We start from the raw sequence: 19,606 nt of genomic DNA, 5'->3' as shown, positions 1-19,606 counted from the left end.
AAAAAGATTTCTAGAAGGTATCTGAAAGTATTAGGCCATCTCCACACTCATGAGCAGTGCAAAAAAAAAAAATACTAAGCCACACCCACACAAAATCTTAATTGCAATTGTCTTGAGTGGAGCTGGAGCCACCGACAGGCACGCCCTGTCCCGCATGAGCCCCACCACACCCATTTCTTGCTCTGAACTTTAGACCAGTTTCTAGGGAACTTCTGCTGAGAAAGAAAGAAGTTTTTCCCCTCTACTTCTGGTCTCTCCCTTCTCCTGCTGCATGCAGCCCTTGCTGCTTCTCCTTGTTACCTTGGAAACCTGAAAGAAAACCTATTTCTTGGAGCAAAGACCTTGACATACACCCCACACCCTCCCCATAAAGGGTGTCACAAAGGGCCGGCGAGTAGGAGTGGAATTTAGGTTCCTTGTGGAAATAAACGTGCCAGATTAGAAATCCTTGATGTTTTTTTGTGGGGTGGGGGGTTCTGTACCACACACGAACAGGTTAGAGTCCTTGAGGGGGCTTAGGGCTCTTGGGGAAGAGGCGCAGGTTTGGGGGTGTTCAAAGGAGGGATGGTATGAAGCACTCTGGGTATAAAGGGATGGGGTGGGAGCTTGCTCAAATGGAGAGGTCTGTGGGGTGCCAGTGTGGGAGGCAGGACCGGGTCTGGGGAAGGGGGTGGTCTCTAAAGGTGGCTGACCCTGGGTGAACTTGGCTTCTGCTAGGGGCTTGAGGAGTGTGACTTTGGACAGGTTGTCTTCTCAGCCCCAGTGGGCTGTTTTGTGAAGAGGCACAAACATCCCTCTCCCAGAACCGTGGCAAGGATTCAAGGGGACCGCAGAAAGTCAGTCCCAGATGGCAAGAGCTTGTTGAATGTCAGCAGCAACTTGGCCAGTTTCCAGGGACTGGGGGCCAATAGGGTGTGTGAGGGCTTTTAGGGACCAAGGGGGAGGTTTGAGAAGTACCTGGGGGAGCACACGCTAGGCTTGAGGGACTCCCCAGGGTGCAAAGATGACCCCACCCGCCCTCCTGCTCCAACTTTCCTCAGCAGGCAGATGCACCACCAGTCCTGCACCAGACAGCGGCTTGGCCAAACAGTGGTCCAGGCCACTTTTCCTGTAAGTCGAGTCTGGGCAGCAGATAAAAAGACATTTTATCAAAAGGAGAGGACCTGGGTATGGCTCAGGGAGGCAGGAATGTGAAGTCTGTTTAAAAAATCTTTGCTTAACAGTAAGCTCTAGTTTTCCACACAGCCCAGGGACTGCTTTGGTGACCCAACCTTACTAAAAACAAAGTCTGAAGGCTGACCCTGCACTCCTAGCTGAGTCTAAATTCTAGGCAAGTCCCACATGCCCTTGGCTCTGACCTCCACCCCAGCATTTCCCCGTCACTTGCTGCTCCTCAAACCCCCAAGTACTTTGCTGCCTCTGGGCCTTTGCACTTGTGGTTTCCTCTTCCTCTCCGCTCTCAGCAGTCAAGTATCAGGGGAGGGGTTCCTGACCGCCTTCTCTCCCCTGCGTGCTGGCTGCTCCCTCACTGCACCTTACTTCCTTTGGGTGTCTTGCCACACTTTACGCTGGGACAGGTCTTCCTGGACATCTCACAGCCTTCAAATTTGGCACGACTCAAAAAAGGACACTACGGGATTTCTATTTAGTCTGATAAAGTGGCACCTTCATATGGTTGCAGCTCGGATTTTGACTTCTGTCCAGTCTGAACCAATTTTAATGATGTGTATTGGTGCTCAGCTCAGATTTTAACCTTAAGACCACATTAAATATTGGTAGCCACTCCAGGGCGCAGGCTGCCTGCGCACCCGACCTCCTCTCCCAACGCATGCCCAGGGCTCCAGCGGCGAATGAAGGCAACACACTGCCAGTCACGTCCAAGCCCGTTTATTGGTGTCCCGCGCACTCAGGCCTGCATTACCGGCCTCGACTTCTCGGCATGCAGCTTCACTCCGGAGCCCGCGAAGCCTGTGCCGCCCTGTAGGGTGGGGAGGTCAAGGTGGAGGCGGGGCGGATGCCCAGGGCAGCGGGGGTCAGGCCGGGCGGGGGTGGGGCCTGCCCTGGGGGCGGGGCCGGGGGCAGGAGAGGGAGTCGGGCCTGCGCGGGGCGGGGCCCGGGAGGGGCAGGAGGGGAGGCGTCGCTCACCCGCTGCAGCACGATGATATCGCGGTCGGTGAGCTTCTCCCCATTCACGGGGTCCACCATGTCCTTTCTAATTAGCTTCTCTACGCACTCGACAGTGACCACGGCCCCACTGCGGTGCGGGCGAAGGTGAGGGAGGGGGTGAAAGTGGGGTTGCGGCTCAGAAGTCCCGGCCGGGGAGAGCCACGCCTCCAAGCCCAGCCGCCCCGCAGCGCCCCGCAGGTGACTCACGAGGGCCGCAGCACGGCGCACGGCGTGGCGTTGCTCAGGCTGTCGCGGGTCACGGCGCACACGTAGCGTTCGCTGCGTGTGATGAGCCCCACGCGGTCCACGGAGCCGTCGAGTGGCGTGAAACGCACGGGCGTCAGGTCCGACATGCGCAGCGGCTTCCCCGACATGGGGCAGGTCACCGTGCGCGACTGCGCGGTTGGAGGGAGGCAGGGTCAGCACCCAGGGCTGGGCCCGGGTGGAGGGGGGGGCCTGTAAGGGGGGGGCCCCTGGCCCTGTGGCAAAGTGGGTGCAGGGGTGCTTGCTGCGGGGGCTCACCGGCTTCTCCAGCTTGGTGGCCTTGGCCTCCGGCGTGAGTGACGGGATCCAGAAGCTGGGCAGTGCCTTGTCCTCGTCCTTGCCTGTGGGGCCGGCGCTTGGCCCGGGTCGGGCATCGTCTGTGGGGAGCGCGGGGGTTTGGATGCCACACCCAGGGAGGCACCCGGCCCTGTGGGACCCCCCCCCCCCCCGGCAGGTGTGCTTCTCCTCACCTGGGCCAGGCCCTGAGGAGGCCTTGGTTGTGAAGGGGTTGAGCGGTCGGCTCACGATGGCCGCCTCCTTCTCCAGGAAGCCCCGCACCTGGTCCTGCGCCGCTGCCCGCTGCAGCTCTTTCTGCTCCTCACGCCGGGCGCCTCGCTGCTTCTCATAGGCCTGCGGGCGGTGGGGGAGTGGGTGGGCGGCATCCTGTGGGTTGTGACTTTCGGACACCCGGGGGTGGGGGGAGCTGGGGTTCTTCATTTCACAGGTGGGAAAACTGAGGCCTACCCAGGGGTGCCAGGGCAGAGGCCGTGTTTGGTAGCGGTTGGTGATGCCCTGGGTGTGAATCTCTCTGCTCTAAGTAATCCATGTGGGGCTCACTGACTTTCCTTGTCCCCCAGCTGCTGCAGGTATTAGACTGATTCCTGTTTGGCCTGACTGGGACTGGGTGGGCTGCTTTCTTTGCTCCTTGGCAGCAGAGTGGTCAACAGCTGGGCTGGAGATAGATAGACAGCCAGAGCTTCAACCCTGCCTCTGTCACAGATAAGCTCTGTGTCTCTGGTAAGTGCTGTGACCTCTCCTGGCCTGTTTCTTCATCTGTGAAATGGGCCAACAGTGGCAACCCACTTGGAGGTTTCCTGGGATGGTTAGACAGGATGCTTTTATAGTTCCAGAAGAGTCAGGAGCAGCTGGCGTGTGGAGCCACGGGTGTGGATGCAGCGCTAAGCTCTGACATGGGCCCCCCAGCCGAGTGCAGCAGGGGCACCAATAGTGGCCGATGCTCAGATGGGTCACTATGATGAGGGAGCACCTGGTCAGCCACCAGGCCATTTGGAGGACATGGGCACAGAAGAAGCCACTTGAAACAAAAAGCTCAACAAGAATCTGACCCTTAGTGTTTCCTGAGATGCAGAAAACCTGGCAGGGAAGGAGGGAGACGGACCAGCTGTGCTTCAAACACAGGGACAAACAGGGTCCCTCCTAGCTACAAAATGAGTTCACTATGGAAAGGGCGCCTGCCTCCAAGTAAACACCTCGAGAATTCTCATCTGTGAGGATCTCCCACGTGCCCTTGCAGCGTCCTGTCATTTGGTCCTGTCAGCCCATTTTGGGGCAATAAAACTGAGGCCCAGAGAGATAAGGTGACGTCTGTTCATTGAACAAGTATTTACTGAAAACCTAGGGCCATGGGGTCTGAGATAGACCTGCTCCCTGCCTTGGGGACCTGCCATCTAGTGGGGGAATGGGCACGTGTCAGACAGCCACAGGCAGAGTCACAACTGTGACAAGTGCCAGGAGAGGGGTTACTGAGGGCAGGGGCTGGGGGCCCTGGCCTAGCAGGAGGTCAGAAGAGGCAATGTCTGGGCTGAAATCTGAAGAATGGGAAGATGTAACCAGGAGAAGTGGGAAGGAACAGTGCACCAGGCAGAGGGAACAGCATAGGCAAAGGCCAGAGGGGAAAGGAACTTCGATGGGAGGCCCCGAGTGGCTCTGCTTGCGAGCTCAGCACCAAGACCACCTACCCACACCTCGGCCACCTTCCCCATCCCCAGCACCTTCATCTGCCGGGCGATCTCCTTTTTCTGGTGCAAAATGTATTCCAGGATCGCCTCACGTTCATACAGGTAGCCATCTGGGCTGCAAAGAGGACGGGATGAGGGGACGTGGGCCCAGGCCATGAGGCTGGAGTTAATCGCAAGCCCCAGCAGCTCCCTGCCCTGGGCACCCTCTAGGCATCTCACAGGCAGCAGCCTGCTCAGTGCCCAGCTTCGCAGTCTGAAGCGACCACACCGTCTGAACTCTCCTGGCTTTGTGATCGAATGTGCTAATGTGCAGGGAGAGTCTTGTACAGCAAAGGATTCACTCGGCGAGCCTAACCCTGCACGTTCCAGACAAAGGACTGGCCCTCGACCAGCTCCCGGGAGGGAACCTCTGAGCCCTTGGATATCCACCTCACAGTGACTTTGTTCACCGGGGGAGCTTGGGCTGTGTGGTATCAACTTGACCTCTGGAGGGGCTGGAGACCCAGGTCAGCCACATGGCAGTCAGCCACGTCCATGTGACCCACCTCCAAAAGAAGACCCCGGACACCACGGCTGCTTGGGCGAGCTTCCCAGGGGCAGCACCGCGTGTGAGTTGTCACACGCTGCTGGGAGAATTGAGCACTGTCCGTGTGACCCCAGTAGGAGAGGACAACGGGGAGCTCCCTCCGGGTCTCCCCTGCACTCTGCCCCTGTGCCTTCTCCCACTGCTGCTTTTAAGCTGTATCTTTTCATGACAATGAACCACGAGTGTAACTCACTGTGAGTGTAACGGCCTTCCTGAGTTCTGTGGGGTCTCTCAGTGGATCACCGAACCTGCAGGTGGCCTCAGGGACCCTGAACCGCAGTGGACGCTCATCACTAGCTCACCAAGTACACCTGTAGCTGAGCCCAGTCGCTGGCCATTGTCTCACCGAAGCTTTACCAGACCGTAAGAGGCAGGTAACGGGGCGCGCTCCACGTGTGAGCTGTTACGGGCCTGGACTTGTTCTGAGCCCTACTGTCTATTACAAATGTGTTCTTTTCCAAAGCCCATGAAACATACTAGGATCGTGCCCATGTCTTAGACAAGAACACTGAGGCTCCGAGGGGTTAAGAGGCTTGTCCAGGGTGCCCTGGCTGTGCAGGTGGCCAGTTCGCATGCAGCCCCCTCTGTGCGGTTCCCGTGCCCTTGCCACCCTTGTTCCCAGCTCACGTGACAACGGGGTCATGGCAGGGCTGCAGAGACAGGCAGCAGCAGTCAAAGTCCTTGACAGCATCCCGGCTCAGTCGAATGTTCTGGGTACCATAGCTTGAGGCCGCTGTGGACAGAGACAGGCAGAGGGATGGCGGGATGGAGGGACGGGACATAGGCCCCTCCCCAAATCCAGAGAAAGGCACAGAGAGAGCTCAGAGGTGGGGGAACTCAGAGAAACAGGCAGTCAAGAACTTGGGCTGTGTGTCTGTGGGTTGGGGGTGGGGGCTGCACAACCCACAGGAACGTGTTATCAGAAGATGACAGACAGAGAGGCCCTTCATTGAGGCAGCTCAGTGGAGGGGCTCAGGTGACTCCGTTTGGCCCCTCTGGCTGTGACCAGACTCAAGCATCTGTATGTCTCTGGGCCTCAGGTTTCTCCTCTGGAATACAGCTGAGACAATAGTGATTCCCTCTTACGGGAGGCTGGGAGGATGAGATGAGTTCATGTAGGGAAGGCACGTAATATAGTGCCCACCACATGGGATGGGGTGGGGTGCTGCTAGATCACATGAGCTGGTACTTAAATGGTCATGACCCTCAGGGGAAGGAGACACACCCAGGAAGTACAGCCAGGGGTACAAAGTGAGGTGGTGACTTTATGAGGTTTGTCCCCTCGCAGACCCAGTACCTGTGTCCTTCTTCTTCTCGTGGTAGGTGTAGACAGCCCCTGCAGTGCAGTTCTTGCCGTGCCGTGTCATTCTGGGAGGAGGAAGGGACAGTTTCAGAGCTGTGATGGCCGGAGGGAGCCCACACGGGGAGGACAGGCCCTTTGTGGGCCTCAAGCTGATGTGCCCCGAGATGGGAAGGCTGGGGGTGAGGTAGGAAGGACAGTTACACCCATTGGATGGTTAAAAAATACGGACATATGCCAAAAAAAAGATGCTGGCATTTTACCTTGAAAAAGACCTAAAGTTTGCTTGTGGAAATGGGCTTTGGAAGGGATGAGTTACTCTGAGGTGGTGGAAGGACGGTTATCTAAAATCCATGGGAAGTTCTTGCACAGGTGTGGATGGGTGCAGCTCCTAACACACCTGGGGAACTGAGGCGCCTGGTGGGTGTCCGGGGTGCACACGCGTGTCCTCTGTGCATGCCTACATCCTCATTTCAACAGAGTGCAGTTCTGGGTTCACCTACTTCTCGCGGGCGGATGAAACCATGGATGAAATCATTGCATGTCAGCAAAGGGGGAACTGCATCAGGTCACACTGCCCTCATGTGTCAATCACACTGGAATAAATTCCCATTTTCAAAGCAAGTGTTACAGCGGAATCGACTGGACATGGAACTCTGGCAAATCAACAAGGAAAAACCCAGCTCCCCCAATAGGAAAAGGAGTAAAGGATTTGAGAGGCGGTTTCACAGAGGCTCCAGGGCTAACAAGCGTACAGAGAGGCACTCAAGGTTTCCTCAAGTGAAAAGCACTGTGAGCTACTATTTTTACCCCTGTCATCAGGCTGGCGGGTGGGACTTTGAAAGTTGGATGGGACCAGGCTTGGAGAGGACGTGCGGGTTGGTCACAGGACCCTTAAGCAACACTGTGGGGAGAATGGACAGGGTCACCTGCCAGAACACAGGCTGGCAGTACTTAAGCACAGTAAGCATAAGCCATTCTGTGCTTGAGGGCATGTGCCCCAAACATTGAGAGACATCCCCGGGGGGGCACATATGAGGATGTGCACGGCAGTGTCACTCATACCAGAGGAGAGTCGAAGGCAATGGACTGTCCCTCCCGGGAGAATGGAGGGTGACAGCCCATCGTGGAGACGACCCAGCCGTGAGATGCAACCTACTAGGTGTGTGCAGGGCGTCATGGGTGGGCCTTAAAAACACAATGCTGGGTGAAAAGCTAGAAATAAAATGAGACCACAGTCTGCACGTGTGCCAACAGTGTATTTTAAAAAACAAAAGGATGTGCATCACATGTTGGAGAGTGGTTGCCCGAGTAGGAAGGGGGGGACTGACTAGGACAGAGCTATATGGATCAACAGGCAGAGGACTGGACAATATGACCTCTCTAGGCTTGAGTCTGAGGTTGGCCCCCTCTTGCTGTGTGACTCTGGGCTGGAGATTTCCTTTGTCTGAGCTGCGGTTTGATTTGGTAGAAGATACGGATGACCAGGAGATCTAGTTCATGGGACTGCATTGCTCTGCGGACTAAATGAGGTTGGGCTCAGAGGCTGGCACACAGTGGGGTGTTCAGGAAATAGTCTCTCTGGCTGCAAGGAGGATCCAAAAGGGGGTGGTGAGTGAGGGGGCAAAACCAAGGGCTCCCAGAACGTTAAAGGCGGCATCTTTCTCCCTTCTGATTGCCTTCACAAACTTGCTTTTCACATTCAGAACTTGAACAGCAAACCTCTCTTTGAGGCATGGATCTCGCTCTCCCCCTACTGGTGAGTTCCCTTCAGAAGCCGAGTTTTGTTTTTAGGTATATTTATGTAGAATTATCAGATGAACAGATCTTAGGACGCATTTTGGCAAAATGTATACGCCCTCATAACCACCACCACAGTGGAGATACAGAACATTTCTGTCACCCCAGACGTGGCCACCATGCTCCTTCCAGAAGCTAACCTTGGCAAAACAACCCAACGTCCCCTCACCCCAAGCTTTGGAGCAAGTGTCCAGCACCTGCTGCCTCCCCTCACTCACCTGCCACTCTCTCCTCCGCCCTGGCCCCCTGGCTTCCGCCCCAGCCTCCCCACCAGTTGCCACTCATGAAGGTCGTGTTGACCTCCTCATGCACAAATTCCCCACTCTATTCTTAGTTGTCAACTGCCTTGAACCTCTGTGGTATTTGGCACTAGGCTGCTTGTCTTGTGGCCAAGAACAGGGGTTTCTATGCTCTTTGGCTTCACGGACTAGGACATTTTCCCTTCAGAGAGTGAGAGGAACAGCTATAGAGGGACTGGGTTTTTTTTACTTCGTGGGGCGATCCTGGGAACAATCATGAAGAACAATGGTTAGTCCCTGATCACAGGCCAGTTCTCTGAGTCCCCATCTCATCAGTCTTCCAACCTCAGCCACCCTCTGAAGTCCCATTTCCAACTCCACTTTGCAGATGGGCAAGCTGGGGCTTAGAAGAGAAGTTATTTGCCTTGGACAGTGGTTCCTAAAGTAAGGTCTAGGGACTCCGGGGTCCCTAAGATACTATCAGGGGGGTCCATAAAACTATTTCCATAATAATACACAATTGCCTTTGTTCCTCTTATTCTCTCAGAAGTGTACAGCGCAGTTGTCCAGAGGCTGTGTGACATGTGAGGATGTCATTGTTCTGATGGCTAATTGAATGTGTGCCTGTGCATCCTCGGGTCTTAAGAATGTGTTTATTATGCTCAATGAAAGAATATGAAAGAAATCCGGCACAAAAGGCATATATCGTATGATTCCAGTTATTTGAAATGTCCAGATAGGCAAATTCACTGAGACTGAGAGTAGCTTATCGGTTGCCAGGAGCTGGGAGAAGGGGGAATGGGGAATGACAGCTAAGGGGTATGGGGCTTCTGAGCCAGAGAGTGATGGTTGCACAAAATAGTGAATATACTAAAAGCCACTGAATTGTATACTGCAAATCAGTGAACTTTGTATGAAAACCTTGTCTGTTTTAATTTCGGATACAGCGAACATCAATAGGTGGAACTCACATAAACCAAAAGTCCTCAATGATTTGTAAGATCCCGGGACCACAAAGTTTGAGAACTGCTCTCCAAGGGATGGAGGGTCGGCAGGTGGCAATGCCAGGATATCTCCAGAAACAGAGCTTTCCCGCAACCACCGTACATTATCTTCTCAGGAAGCCAATTCCAAAATAGAAGACAGAATACTGCCACCTGCTGTCACTAGTATTTCAGAGAGACAACATCAAGACAACATCCGCTATGGCTCATCATACCCATTTTTATGGGAGAGACAAACAGGCTGGGACGTGGCAGAGCCAAGACTCAAACCCTGGCAGCCAGGCTCTCCAGCCACCCTCTCACCTGGGCGACAACTGTCAGTCCTCCCAACCCTCTCCCAGTCCGAGAATACAGAGAACCCATTCCTTCTTTCATACAAGGTCTTCAAAATCCAGAGTATATTTTACTCTTTCAACACATTTCAGACACTGAATTTTCACTTCAGACACGTGGCGACATTCAGGTTTCATAAAATTTACTGTTGCAGACATACATTCATGTACCCTTTTTGCTGCAAACACACACTTAAAAGTTTTTTAGATAACCGAGTCAAGAATTGGTGCTTAAATTTAAATGAATTAAAGTGAAAGAAATTTTAAAAATTCAGTCCCCTAGTTGTCCCACCTATATATCAAAGTGCCCCATAGCCTCTCGGGACTAGTGGCTGCTGTGTAAACAGTGTAGCTCTAAGACAGAAGGACTTTAAAAAAAACATGACCACAATACCCTTAACACATTAATGATTCCTTAACATCATCTACTACCCAGCTGGCGTTCACATTTCCCTTATTGTCTCCTGTCTCTCTGCAGTGAGTTTGTCTGAATCCTGAACCAGTGGTCCTTAACCTTCTGGTGGGGTCAGAGAGCCCTTTAAAAACCTAGAAAATGCTCCCAACTCCTCTCCCCAGCGGGGTGTGTGTCACAGGGACAGCTGCACACCCTCCCAGGGGGGTGGAGGCCTCTGAGTTACAGGAGCCCAAAGGGCTAATTACCCTCAAGGAAATCACAGACAGAAATAGGATGTGAGGAAAGTGGTAAAGAGAGCTCCCTAAGAGGAAAACTGAATGTCTGAGATTTTCTATTAATAAGGGCTGATACTTAAGAGCTTTGGTGAACCTGGCCCTGTTCTAAGCATTTGACACATATTACCTCCACTGAATCCCACAACCACACAAACATTGCTACCAACAAGGGACTGGGCCCAGAGAAGGTGCCTGAGGTCGTGCAGCAGGGGTCTGACCCAGGCACCCGAGTCTATGGCCTTGACCACCCACTGTGCTGCCTGCCTACGGGCAGCCTCAGGCACCATGGTACACTCTCAGGTGGAAGGAACCAGACAGCGAGTGTGTGTCTGGTCCTCCTGGAAATCCTGTCCCCTTCTTCCTCCCAGGCACCATCCCCGAGTCACCTTCTCAGAAGCCTGACGCTCCAGGCTGTCAAGTGTTCCTTGTGTTTCCGACAGTGCTCCCAGTTGCCTCGAATAGCTGCTACCCCTCAGTATTTCCCATCCCTGACACGAGCAGCCCCTGGAGGGCAGGGCCCAGGTGGGACTCTAGTCTGGGTCCCAGCATTGCCTGGCACCTGGGAGGGCTCAGAGATGTCCTGAGACCTTGGGCTGGAGAAGGTGTGTATCCAGTGAACTATTCACACAACCAATCAATATACTAATCACAAAAGCCCTAGAAGAGAAATGACCATCACAGTCTTCAAACACTTCCATCCGAGGTCCTGTGCTAGGTACACTGCACATTTGAACGTACAGTCCTCATGCCAGCCTCCTGACATAGGTTTTCCCATTTTATAGGTGGAGAAAACAGGCCCAGAGGAATTAACTGGTCTCTTCGAGGGTTCTTTGACAAACCAGCCCTGGTCAGCTTTTCAATGGAAACTTTAAGTCACCCTCTTCAACTGCTTCTTGGACATGCTCAAGATATACACCAAAATGGCTGAGCCTAACTTTAGTCAAGCCTTTAGATTTAATTTCCCGATTCTAGGAAGTCAGAAAATAGCAGGGATCAACCAAAAAGGGCCAAATAATAAAGATTTTAGACTTCACAGGCCATATGGCCCATGTCACAACTATTCAACTTTACCTTTGTATGGCAAGTGCAGCCAGACACACCATGAGAATGAATGGGCATAGCTGTGTTCCAATAAAAATTTATTTATGGGCACTGAGATATAATTGTCACAAGTCACAAAATATTATTTTTTTGATTAAAAAAATATTAAAACCATTCTTAGTTTGCAAGCTGTACAAAAACAGGTGGTGGTTGCAAATCATATATCTTATAAGGGAATTGTATCTGGAAACATAAAAAAACTTCAATTCAGTAATAATAAGACAAATAATCCAATTTAAAAATTGTCAAATGATTGGAATAGACATTTCTCCAAAGAAGATATACAAATGGCCAATGGGCTCATGAAAGATGCTCCACATCATTAACCATTAAAGCAATGCAATCAAAACCACAATTAGATACCAGTTCACATCCACTAGAAGGACTATAATCAAAGTCAAACCACAAGTGCGGAGAAGCTCATACACTGAGAGTGCGGATATAAAATAAAGTAGCCACTTTTGGAAAAGTCTGGCAGTTTCTCCAAAAGTTAAACATAGAGTTACTATTTGGTTCAGCACTTCCACTTCCAACAGAAATGAAAACCTGTCTACACGAAAACTTGTACACAAATGTTCACTGCAGCATTACTCATGATAGCCCAAAACTGGAAACAACCTAAATGTCCATCACCTGATGAATGGATAAACAAAATGTGTAGCTCATATGAAGAAATAGTATTCAGCCATAAAAAGAATGACGTACTGATGCATGCTACACAATGGATGAACTTTGAAAATATGATGCTAAGTGAAAGAAGTCAGCCAGAAAGATGATTCCATTTATGTGAAATGTCCCGCTTAGGTAAATCCATAGAGATAGACAGCAGATTAGGGGTTGCCCAGGGTTGGGAGTGTGGGGAAGTGGGGAAGAGGGGGAATGGGGAGTGACGTAATGGGTAGAGCGTTTCTTTTTGCAGTGATGAAAATGTTATAAAACTGACAGTGGTGATGGTTGCACAACTCTGAATATACTAAAAACCACTGAACTGTACACTTTAAATAGGTGAACTATATGTTCTGTGAATTATACCAATTAAGCTAATTTTTTTTTTTAATAGGCCAGCAGGATTTGGTTTTGGCCTACTGACCCTTGACATAGAGGAAAGATGCAAAAAGACAAATTCAGATGGTGGAATGATCAACAGAATGACTGACTCAGTTTCTTCAATGACTCAATTACACCAAAAACAAACGAATCAACCAAACCAGGATGGAGTGGAGGGGATTGGAATGTGATTCAAACAAATGAAACTTTCCTTAAAAAAGGCTTTTTTGAGATACAGGATTTAATTATTGACTAAGTAATAGGTAATATTCTAGACTTAAAATTGCTTTTGTCCAGTGTGATAATGGTATTGTGGTCACATAAGAAAGTGCCCCTGGTTTTTACATACACATTCTGAAGTACTTAGGAGTGAACTGGATAGGATTTGCTTTATATAATTAATTTTTAAAATATACCTAACCAATATGACAAAAATATGAATAGTTGGTAAATCTGGGCCATAGAAACTTGTTATTCTAAATTTGAATATTTTCATAACAAAACATTAAAGTAAAACTGCTTAAAGGATCCTTCAAGGCCCAAATTCACACGACATCAGCAGCAGCAACAGGATGTGAACCCAGGACTGCCTGCTCCCAAAGCCCCAGAGAAAAATATTAAGCTCCACCCCGACTCCAGAGGGAAGCGGCTGTCAAGAACGTTCTGAGAAGGTGGCGGCGGGCGACTGACTGCACAATTCATCTCCGCCCTCCCACCAAAGCTTTCCTGGCCTTTTTTCCAGAGGACTCTACTTCCTCAACTGCCACTCCGTAGACTCCCAGAGTCCCAGCCTCCTCCTTCCCCTAGGACCCCGTGCTCATGGCCTTCCCGATGTGGAACTACATACAATCTTCCGAACAGCCGGCTGGAGGGTTGGCTGCCTCCTGGGGATGCTGGGAGATGTAGTTCAGCTTCAAAAGGGGCGCCTGGAGTGATCTATTAATGATTGACAGGTAGTGGGGAATTAGAAACCTTGTCCCTATCTCCTTAGGACCCCAGGACTCTCACCCAACGGAAAGCGATCCCAGGAACACTATCCTTCTACCGCCTGGAACTCACCTCACGAAACACTCCTCGATCCTTCGTTGCTTCTTCAACTGTGCCCTTACACCGGAAGGGAGCGCTGTTTTTCCTCCCCTCTTCGCCCGCTTCCGCCCGGCGGAAGAGATCGGAAGTGGAGCTGCCCCTAGTTGTGGAGAAGGCTCGCCTGGCTTGGTAAGTCCTCCCTTCTTTCTCTTCCTCCCTCCGGAAACGTGAGGGGCAACTCGAAGGTTCCTATTAGTGAAATTGGCGTGCATACAGGGCACGCTTAGTGTGTCCTAGGCATATCCCAGGGCGGGCGATTTCTTGCTTACTTGTACCCAGGTTTTGCGTCTCTAGAAGCCCAAGTCTAAGGACTAATTCACCCAGAGATTGGGAGACCCACTTCCCCACGTATATCATCCACTTCTCATGCTGTATGTTGAGAGACAATTGAGAAGAGACAACTCCTTTATCCTCATTTATAAACGGAGCAATTGAGAAATCAGAAGTCAAAGCTGTTCAAATCGCCGAAGGAAACAGGAATTTATTACAAATAAGTCCACCTACCCCCAGGGACCAAGGCATACAGTTCCTGCTTATTTCTAGATATCTAGATATCTGGAGACCTAGCCACTGATTTCCCTAGTTTCTCTAGGCAAGCTCTCAGTGGGGAAACAAGAGAGGAGGTACATGTTCAATCCCTTAAGTGTTCCATGGTGTCGGAAACCCTGCCTTCCCTATGGGCCTGTAGATCTTAGGCCCTTCATCCTAAGGTCCCTTTAAGTACTTTGTCTGTACCCAGAGTCCCGCCCAGGGCAGGTAATTGCAAACCCCGCCCCTCTGCCAGAAACCGGGATCGGGCAGATTACAGGGAAGGGGGATCCCCTCCTTCCTCCCCCTCCCCTCTCCCTACCCCCCTTAACAGCTGGCCTCGGCTTTCCAAGGGGGGCCCCCGATTAAAGAGGAGGGGACAGTGCTCACAAGTCTGGGCAGGTAAGTGAATGTCCCTGGAGGCAAAGCCTGGCTTGGGGACTCTGGTGTCCTGGCTCCCCACCTCTCTAGGACTCAGAAGTTGGGGCCCCAAAGCTCAGGAGCCTGGGTTCCCTGCTCTCTCCTCCCCCAGGATCCCCTGCTCTTGCCTCTCTTGTAACTCTGATCTCTGTGGGTGGATGTGGCAATAGACGTAGAGAGAGACTGGCATATGTGGAAAGTACCAGGAAGAAAGGAATCTGATCAACAATGAACATGTTTATGAGCACCCACTATGTGCCAAACCCCGTGCTGGGTGTGCAGACACAGTGAAGAAAGAGATAAGCTCTCTGTTCCAGTTTCCAGAGGCACACTGTCTTTGGTCAAGTCCTGCCTCTGAATCTTGCAAACCAGGTGACCTGGGCCGGCAAGTTCCTTTAGCTCTCTGTGCCTCAATTTTCTCATCTATAAAATGGAGATAATAGTTGATTTAGGTTAACTACCCTGAACAATGCCTGGCCCAGAAAACAGGCTATGTAAATGTCTGCTATTATAATTAGTGGAACCCAGAGTCCAGTCAGGGAGACCTTTCCTAGTTCCTTCCCCAGGCACTTGTCACTTATACCACATCTGGTTCCAGGTGTCCACAAAATATGAGGGGCCTCCCCTCTTTGCTGCTGCTATACCTGGGATTGACCACCTGCCTGGACACTGCACCCAGTGGAGAGCAAGACCAAGGTGAGTGTGTCCAGGTGCTGACATCCACCTTTCCCTGACCCAGGAACCCTTGCATCTAGTCCCTTCCCCCACCAGGACTCTTGGGTTCTCTCTCCCCTTAGGTTCTCGTTCCTCCATGTCCCCAGTCCAAGTAACCCCTCCATTTCTCTGTCCTTTGGGCCCAGAAGTCTTCCTGGACTCCCCAGAGGCCCAGAGATTCCTGGGCAGCCGTAGCCGGATTCCACGAGCCAATCACTGGGACCTGGAGCTGCTCACCCCAGGGAATCTGGAACGGGAGTGTCGTGAGGAGAGGTGTTCCTGGGAGGAGGCTCGGGAGTACTTTGAAGATGACACTCTGACGGTGAGGGCCTAGGGGCCTTGGAATCCCTTTGTCTTCTTTAAGCCCTGGGGCGTCCTGACCCCGAATCCCTGCACTCTGGGTCCCAGACATCAGAACTGGCTGGTTTCAGAGTGTGGAATCTCGCAGCTGACATGCTGCCTTTCCATCTTCTCTATTCCTACCCCCTCAAGGAGCGCTTTTGGGAGAGCTACATCTACAATGGCAAAGGAGGTGAGTTGGGGGAGCACTCCTTTTCCATGCAGCTCAGGCAACCCCTTCCCATGGAGGCTGAACCAACATCCCCACCCCAAATTCTCCCCCTTCAAATTCCATGCTCCCTGAGTTTCTGGCGGTGGTTGTGAAAGACCCCTCCTTTGAGTCCCTGCCTGAAGAACCTTATTCAGAGGAGGTCCCATGAAAGGGGGAGGTGAGGGTGGAGGGAGGAGTTACAGCTCTGGGGCCTACCAGGCCTCAGGCTCAGAGGCGCTGGCCTACCTCTGGAGTCCAGAACCCCAGTCTCTTCTGCAGCTTGGTTGCTAGGGAGGCTGCCCCCCTAGCAACAGGGCCTGGCCAGGGGGTGGAAGCCTGTCCATCCTCACCTGCCCAGTCCACCCACCCCAACTCCTCCTCTGAGTTCTGAGGCCCCATCAGGGCTGCAGCCTTGTTGCTAAGGGGGGGCTGCTCCTTAGCAACCAGGCTTGGCCAGGCTGGACCAAGGAAGCCCACAGCACTCAGTACCTGGTTGGCTTCCCCTCCCCCACAGCCCCATCCCAGACTTAGCCTGGTTGCTAAGGAGGCCTTCTCCATAGCAACCACACCTAGCCAGGCTCAGGACCCAAGGAGGACCCCCCCTCTGGGCACCAGCTGCCCCACCCCCTTGTGGCCTGGTTGCTAGGGGTGGATGCACCTTAGCAACAGGCCCTAGGTCTGGGCTGGAGTCCTCACATTGGAGCCTGGTTGCTAGGGGAGGTAACTCCTTCGCCACAGGCCTAGTGAGGCCTGGTGGCTCCTTGAATCCACCTGAAACGTGTCAGAATCGGCCTGCCTTCTCAGTGCAGCTTTTTGCTAAGGGGACTAAAACTTGGGCTTTACTGTTTGAGGAAAGTCCCCCAGCCAGTGCTAAAGGAAGTCCCCCTAGCAGCAAAACCTAGGAAGGCCTCACAAAGCCAGAGTCCTCCCCGTGACCCCCACCCTGCTTTTCCTCGGACGTGAGGCCTTGGATTGCTAAAAGGGTCGCACCTTAGCAAAGGGTCCACATGAGTTCTAGACACCTAATAATCTGCTATAGGGGGAAGGTCCTTAAATTCCTCCATAAATGAATGAATTTTTCCTAGCCTGTGGATTCTGTTTTTCTCAGAGTTGAGGCCTTGCCCCTCCGGTGACCTGGTTGGTAAAAGGGGCTGCATTCCAGAAGGGTGAGGGTTGCCAGATAAAATGCAGGGTAAACCCCCTCATTAAATATTAACTTCAAATACACACCATAAATATAATTTTTTTTTAGTATAAGTGTATCCCAGTATTCCATGGGACATACTTATACTAATAAATTACTTATTGTAATTCACATTTAACTGGGTGTCTTATATTATTATTTGCTAAATCTGGCAATGTGTAGGGTGGAGGCCTCTTGAGCTGATGATCTGAGTTTCATACCCTACCTTCCGTGTGTCAACTGCCCCCTTAGGTAGAGTACTTAGGAGGGACTTGTGCCACCCCATGTCCAGGCAGGGGGGTCTCTGTCATGGGGATACAGACACCATATTGTTTAATCCCTGATGAAGTTAGCACAGGCCCTTTATATGTTCGACCTCACTGAATTTTCACATGCAATGGGAGAGGGCTTATTCTTCCCAGTTTTACAGAGCAGCAAATGGAGGCTTAGAGAAATGAGTGAGGTGAGGTGCCTGAGGTCACACAGCTGGGAAGTGGCCCCAATTCTGCCTTGCTTCTTTGTACTCTTTTGGGAGGACAGCATTTGGTTGTTGGGGTGGGAGGCAGCCCCTGAGGCAGTGGCTTTGCCCTCTCCCCCAGGGCGTGGACGTGTGGATGTAGCAGGCCTGGCTGTGGGACTAACATCTGGCATCCTGCTCATTGTCCTGGCCGGCCTGGGAGCCTTTTGGTATCTGCACTGCCGTCGGGGCCGAGGCCAGCAGCCCTGTCCCCAAGAGTAAGGGGTTTTCCAAGAGGAGGGGCTGGGGCTGGAGGGCAGAAGGGTTGACCTAAGGAGATGGGCCAAGAATTGGGGGCAGGTGGGTGCTGATGAAAGATCTGAGGAGACTGTCAGGTGGAGAGTAAGTCTGTGAGATCGCATGTGTCTGCTTGCACTGTCTGCTTGTATCCTCAGTACCCGGCACACAGTAGGGCCTCTATCAATATTTGCTGCCTGATTGTCTTTGAGGTACCAGGTTTATGTGTGATTATCGCTCTGGATATTGTTTCTGGTGAGGCTGCAGCCTAAGGTCCATGGGTGTCTGCCGTATGTCAATTTCCGTGGTGACAGGCTATAGCACCCATTAGTGTACTACCTGTATGAGTTGTCTGGGTGTGTCTCAGTGGCAGGTCTAAGAAGGTGCTTGACTGTCAGTCTTGGAAGAATAATGGGTCTGGGTTTTTTTTGCAAAGAGTTTATTGTAAGAGGGCATCTGGGAAATTTGTGACTGAGTGTATCTCTGTGTTTTGTCTGTTTCTGTGTCTTGGCCTGCCTCTCTGCAGGGCTATTTTTTTCTCCACTGCCCTCTGCCTGTATCTGGAGCACATGTGTGTCTGTCTCAGCAGTTGTTGATTTCTGAGTCGGCCTGTCCTGTTCATCTGCCTGTCATCTCAATGGACTTTTCTGTGTGGAGGGTCAGGTTGAAGGTGACCTTTTTCTCTGGTGTATCTCCCTTACACTTCTGTCCCCCAGCCACCCTTGAGAGTCTCTGGCTCCCTAGGTTCTCCCTCCTCCCATGCCTCTGTATCCTGTAGGTTTCTTCTTCTAACAGTGCACCCTCTGTCCCTAGGGCCGAGCTCATCAGCCCCCTGAGTCCCCTGAGCTCTCTGGGGTCGCCGACGCCCCTGCCTCCCCCCCAGCCCCCAGGCCTCCCCACCTACGAGCAGGCGCTGGCGGCCTCTGGGGTGCACGACGCACCTCCGCCCCCCTACACCAGGTACAGGGCTGGACTTTTACCCGGGGGCGGGGCGCAGACGGAGGGTACCACCGGAGGAGGGGCGTGGGTTCAGGGGCGGGACTTGAAATTTTGAGCTTATTATCCGGGGCGGGGTTTGGAGCGTGGGGGCGTGGCCCTATGTAATTGCCTGGAGGCGTGGTCCAGCTTTGAGCATTAGAGGAGGGTGGGTCTTGTGCCCAGAGGGTCCAGGATTGGCTGGGACGCCCAGGGCGGGTCTGAGTGGTCTCGGTTGAGGTGGGGAGGGGGGAAACAGCCGGGTCTTTGACTCCCCATTGTGCCCCGCCCCTTGCAGCCTCAGGAGGTCTCGCTGAAGAGCTGCTTCAGAGCCGGGGTTCCCCGGATTCACACCGGATTCCGGGAGCCCCCAGGCCTCTTAAACTACGGAACCGAGCTTTGGAGGTGGTGGTAATAGGGGTTGTCGGGCCCGAGGCCTACCCTGGCACACGTGTTTCCGCCGAGTACGGATACACGCACGTCCCCGGCCGACGTGTGCCCGCGTCCCGGACCCCCGCGGAACCCCACGCTCTCCTGACAGTGAAGGGTACCTGCCAGCCCCGCCTTCGGGTTAGGCGTGCATGGAAACTCGGACCCAGGTGCGCTGGCTGGGTGTGCAGACTCGGCGTGTGGGAGCAGGTGTGCCACGGGCCACGCACACACAGAGCCTCGCTTCTGCACGTAGGTTTTCGTGCGCCCCCCATGTGCGCACCGGGGAGCTTCGAAACCCAGGGAAAGAGTGGGGGATAAAGCTGCAAGCATGCTAGGAGGGGGCAGGCCCGCTTGCACCCGGGGGACCAGAGTTAAGCTCTTCCCCTAAATAAAAACCCTTTGGAAAAGAGACCAAAAAAAGTGAATACAAAAAAATAAAAATGAAATAAACCGAAT

The 19,606-nt window shown here is 52.6% G+C and overlaps 2 protein-coding genes across 8 annotated transcripts; one reads left to right on the top strand and one right to left on the bottom strand.

Annotated features, from left to right (window-relative positions):
* Nucleotides 1-1,871: 1,871 nt before the first annotated feature.
* NOSIP (nitric oxide synthase interacting protein) lies at nucleotides 1,872-13,684 on the bottom strand. The gene is made up of 9 exons (XM_036885599.2): nucleotides 13,568-13,684; nucleotides 6,293-6,363; nucleotides 5,623-5,728; nucleotides 4,443-4,524; nucleotides 2,901-3,060; nucleotides 2,689-2,807; nucleotides 2,374-2,561; nucleotides 2,146-2,254; nucleotides 1,872-1,978 (listed from the first exon to the last, which is right to left on the bottom strand). Exons 2-9 carry the CDS (start codon nucleotides 6,360-6,362, stop codon nucleotides 1,907-1,909), a joined length of 906 nt encoding a protein of 301 aa, XP_036741494.2. The 5' UTR covers nucleotide 6,363; nucleotides 13,568-13,684; the 3' UTR covers nucleotides 1,872-1,906.
* Nucleotides 13,685-14,347: 663 nt separating this feature from the next.
* PRRG2 (proline rich and Gla domain 2) lies at nucleotides 14,348-19,605 on the top strand. Of its 7 annotated transcripts, none has more exons than XR_005024839.2 (7): nucleotides 14,348-14,524; nucleotides 15,141-15,238; nucleotides 15,340-15,578; nucleotides 15,665-15,788; nucleotides 17,589-17,724; nucleotides 18,270-18,413; nucleotides 18,557-18,694. XR_005024839.2 is itself a non-coding variant. In XM_036885878.2 (7 exons), the coding sequence occupies exons 2-7, from the start codon at nucleotides 15,154-15,156 to the stop codon at nucleotides 19,033-19,035; spliced, it is 684 nt and encodes a 227-aa protein (XP_036741773.2). In that variant the 5' UTR covers nucleotides 14,358-14,524; nucleotides 15,141-15,153; the 3' UTR covers nucleotides 19,036-19,605. The 7 variants fall into 7 exon arrangements, 6 of the variants coding, with proteins under 6 accessions (XP_036741773.2, XP_036741771.2, XP_036741772.2 ...); XM_036885878.2 differs by lacking the exon at nucleotides 18,270-18,413 and adding an exon at nucleotides 19,017-19,605 and having other exon boundaries at nucleotides 14,358-14,524; nucleotides 15,406-15,578; nucleotides 18,557-18,703; XM_036885876.2 differs by lacking the exon at nucleotides 18,270-18,413 and adding an exon at nucleotides 19,017-19,605 and having other exon boundaries at nucleotides 14,358-14,524; nucleotides 18,557-18,703.
* Nucleotide 19,606: the final 1 nt, after the last annotated feature.

The sequence above is a fragment of the Manis pentadactyla genome, chromosome 15, assembly GCF_030020395.1.
Source record: "Manis pentadactyla isolate mManPen7 chromosome 15, mManPen7.hap1, whole genome shotgun sequence".
Classification (NCBI taxonomy): Eukaryota; Metazoa; Chordata; class Mammalia; order Pholidota; family Manidae; genus Manis; species Manis pentadactyla.
This window is presented reverse-complemented; position numbering and strand designations above follow the sequence as displayed.